This window comes from Pterocles gutturalis, unplaced genomic scaffold, assembly GCF_000699245.1.
Source record: "Pterocles gutturalis isolate BGI_N339 unplaced genomic scaffold, ASM69924v1 scaffold37754, whole genome shotgun sequence".
In the NCBI taxonomy this organism is placed as follows: domain Eukaryota; kingdom Metazoa; phylum Chordata; class Aves; order Pterocliformes; family Pteroclidae; genus Pterocles; species Pterocles gutturalis.
The window spans coordinates 31,263-34,651 of record NW_010131977.1 but is presented as its reverse complement, the minus strand read 5'-3'; the positions used below and the strand labels follow the sequence as shown (position 1 = coordinate 34,651).

The 3,389-nt window shown below is 50.9% G+C and overlaps 1 protein-coding gene across 1 annotated transcript in view; it reads left to right on the top strand.

Annotated features, from left to right (window-relative positions):
• The window catches only part of LOC104467129 (glutamate receptor ionotropic, kainate 4-like), a gene marked incomplete at both ends in the record, with an annotated part of 34,700 nt that overhangs the window by 52 nt on the left and 31,259 nt on the right, over positions 1-3,389 (top strand). The window contains 2 exon segments of the mRNA XM_010080769.1: positions 1-97; positions 1,289-1,393. The exon segment at positions 1-97 is cut by the window's left edge and continues 10 nt beyond it. Of these exon segments, the coding sequence (XP_010079071.1) occupies positions 1-97; positions 1,289-1,393 (202 nt within the window).

The window sequence follows — 3,389 nt, the reverse complement described above, 5'->3', positions numbered from 1 at the left end:
CCTGAACCGCAGCCAGGAGATTGGCGTGAAGCCCCTGTCCTGTGGGTCTGCCCAGATCTGGCAGCACGGCACCAGCCTGATGAACTACCTGAGAATGGTGAGAAGGGACTGAAGTCTGCAGTGTGGCAGGAGCTAGCGCTCGTCACACCGCCCGAAGCAAAAGACATGCATGTACATGGTGGTGCTGGCAGAGTTCTCAAGCACAGAGTGTCAGTCTGTTTGAAGGTAGCGCTGGGAATGAAAAGAGAGGAGATCTGAGGGCTGGTTTGCCACTGGCCTTGGAACAACATGAAACTCTCCTTTTTTTTCAGGCTTTGCTGCAGAAAAAATGGAATTCAATTTTCTTTTTTTTTTTTTTAAGTATGAATGTTTCTAAGTGATTTGAGTTCTGTTTCGAGTGAATTTGAGTTGATACTGATATTGCAATACAATTGCTTAGAGCTCAGTGGCAAGAGGTGAGTTTCCCTGCGAAGGGGTTTGTGCTCCTTTGAACCTGAGAGTGTGGTTACTGGAGCCGATCAAGCCTAGTTCTGGCACGAGAACAGACCCTGAAATTTCAGCCTTGTGAAGTCATTGGAGTTTGTCAATGTGATTTCTCAGAGCTGGGTCTGACCGTGCAGAAGTGGTCTGTCTGGGGTGCAACTGAAATGCCATGAGATTTTTTTTTTTTTTCCCCTTCCCAAAGGAAAGCTCAGCTGAACCTGAACCTTGTGCCCCTTTGGTCCATGCATGTGAGCCCTGCTTTATATCTCACCCTTAGCCAGAGACAACAAAACTCTTCAGCTTCCCTTGGCTGTGCTACTTCGGAGTCCCGAGAGCTTGCCCTTGTTACTGAAGAGGTGCTCCAGTGGTTAATCTGCACAGCGAGGCTAGGCGCGCATCCTGCCTCCACTGCAACATGCTTTTGTGTTAAATGCTGGCCTGATGCAGTGACACAGCGTGTAATGGTTTGTGGAGGAATCCCCTGCTAGCCAAAAGCTCATGCGTGCCACAGAGCAGCACGGTGTTAGCCTTGTGACGGAGGCAGGCGGTGAAGGGCTGCGGAGGGGTTTGTCCCAAAGCAGCTGGAGCAACAAAATTTGGAGAGCCCTGCACCTCCATATCTCTCAGTGCTACCCTAGCCAGCCTCCGAAAGCAATTAGGATTGAGACAGGAGGACTGCATTGCTGTTGCAGCTGGAAGGGTGGGTGGCCGGTGTGTGGGATGAGTGGCCACCACCCCCGGCTCCGCTGCAGGCGGTGGGGTGAGCGGCTTCGATGGGCGCTGTAACTCAGTCTCTCTTGGACAGGTAGAATTGGAAGGTCTCACCGGCCACATCGAATTCAACAGCAAAGGTCAGCGATCCAACTATGCCCTGAAAATCCTGCAGCACACGCGCAGCGGCTTCCGGCAGGTAAGAGCATCCGCGCTGCCCCAGGGACGGTGCCCGGGGACGGTCTGTGCGTAGCCTGATGTGGGAGAAATCCCGTGTCAGGAGCGCCCTGTCATCTCTCCCAGCCTGGCGAGTGGGGGGAAGTACAAGGTAATTTACCTCTTGGGTTATGGTGCGTGTTCCTTGGTAATGGGTTTGATTAGTTTAGGCGCTCATTTGCTTTTTGTCTCGGTGCTGGTGGATTCCTCACAGAGTTGGTCCTTTTTCTGCTTGTTATGTTCTTTCTGCCCAAGGGGTATTTTCTGGCTTCAGCTGAGGTTAAGGATAGCTGTGTGGGGCCACAAATAGAAAACTCTTGAGATTATGTGACACAAGCCCAAGGAATTAGGGTTTTACTAGTAAATCCAAACCTCCCTCAGGAAAAAAATGGAAGTCCCAGTGTCCTGGTTTCGGCTGAGACAGAGTTAATTTTGTTCATAGTAGCTAGTGTGAGGCTGTGTTTTGGATTTCTGCTGAGAAGGTTGATAACATGCTGATGTTTATAGTTGGGTACTGCCAGGAGAGGCAAGGGCTTCCCAGCTTCTCTGCTGTGCCCGTGTCTGCAGGGGCAGGAGCAGCTGGGAGGGAGCACAGCCCCGGTTACCAGCCTAGGATTCAACCTCAGGTTTAGGATTGAGACCCAAACTGGACAATAGTTTTCATCTGTCTTACTTCCCTGCTGACAGCTCCACACCCACTGTTTTCTCGGAGATTGTCACTTCTAGACACTGGCAGAGGACAAAAGCTGGGTTATCTTACCCCTCACCGACAGAGCGTTTTGGTGTTAGGAGATCTCTCCTGGTCTGGCAGCAGTGAATTTTAGCCTTGGCAAGGATGTTGCCTGCCAGTTCTTACCTGTCAAGTGACAGCTCAGCTTTGATGCTGCCTTTAGCTGAGTGAGCTGGAGCTCAGGATGGCATTTTCCCCGCAGAAAGATCTTTCATAGCACCAATGCCCTTTTAATCATTTCCCAAGCCCATCATACTCTGAGCAAAAGTGACAGATCCAAGCCCATCTGCATTAATACGAGCATGCATTCAGCTGGAGCAAAGGAAGCAAATGCTGTAAACCCCACTGACAGCTACGTTTTTGATGTGTTTAAGCGTGGCAGGGAGTTCACATTAAATGTACAGGTCCTCTTGGAGCAGTGCTTCTCCCAGATCTGCAGCCTAATCTGCCCTGAGACAGAAGTCTCAGCGCTTCTCCACAAACCCCATCTGACAGGAGAAAACCTTTTTTTACCTGTTGCATGCAATGGCTGGGTAAATAAGCAGCTTCATGTTTCAGAGGTACCCAGGAAGGCTGGGCTGGGATTAAGCTTTTCAGATTCCCCACTGGAGAGCAGTGGTGCTAAATCACTTCCAGTCACAGTAACAAGGTGCTGGAAGGACAGGGCAGCCCCTCGGTGCAGCAGCTGCCTGCTGAGAGCCTGCTGGGCTGTGAGCCCTCACCTGCCAGAAACCCACCCGGGAGGAGTTGGTCTTTGTAGAACCGCTCCGTGTGCCTGCGGCAGCCTTTCTGCTCTCTGCTCTCCCCTTCTCAGGGGTTTTGCCTGACTGATAGCAATGCCCGGAGTGGTGTTAGGGCTCCTCACAGGTTGAAAGAGCCTGTCTTGATGTGCCTGGATGGGAAGAGCATCCCTGGATAGAACTGTGAATTCTAGGCAGGGTCCTGCCTGGTCCTGCCCGCCCCTCTCGGTCACTGCAAAGGGACACCAAAGGCCATTCTGCTCTGCCCTAGATGGTTATTTTCTTCCTGCCAACCCAGCTTCTTGTAATAAAAATGACCAAATAAATCATTAGAAATCATTTAATTAAACTCACCGTGAGAAGCCGGGGTAAGGAACAGACTTTCACATCCTGGAGACAGCCTTGTTCCCAAGGGTTATATTAACTGCTTTGCGCAGGCTCTTGTTTGAAATGCTCCTATTCCCTCCTTAGTTTTAATCAAGCTCACACTCTCTGCCCATTTCTCTCTT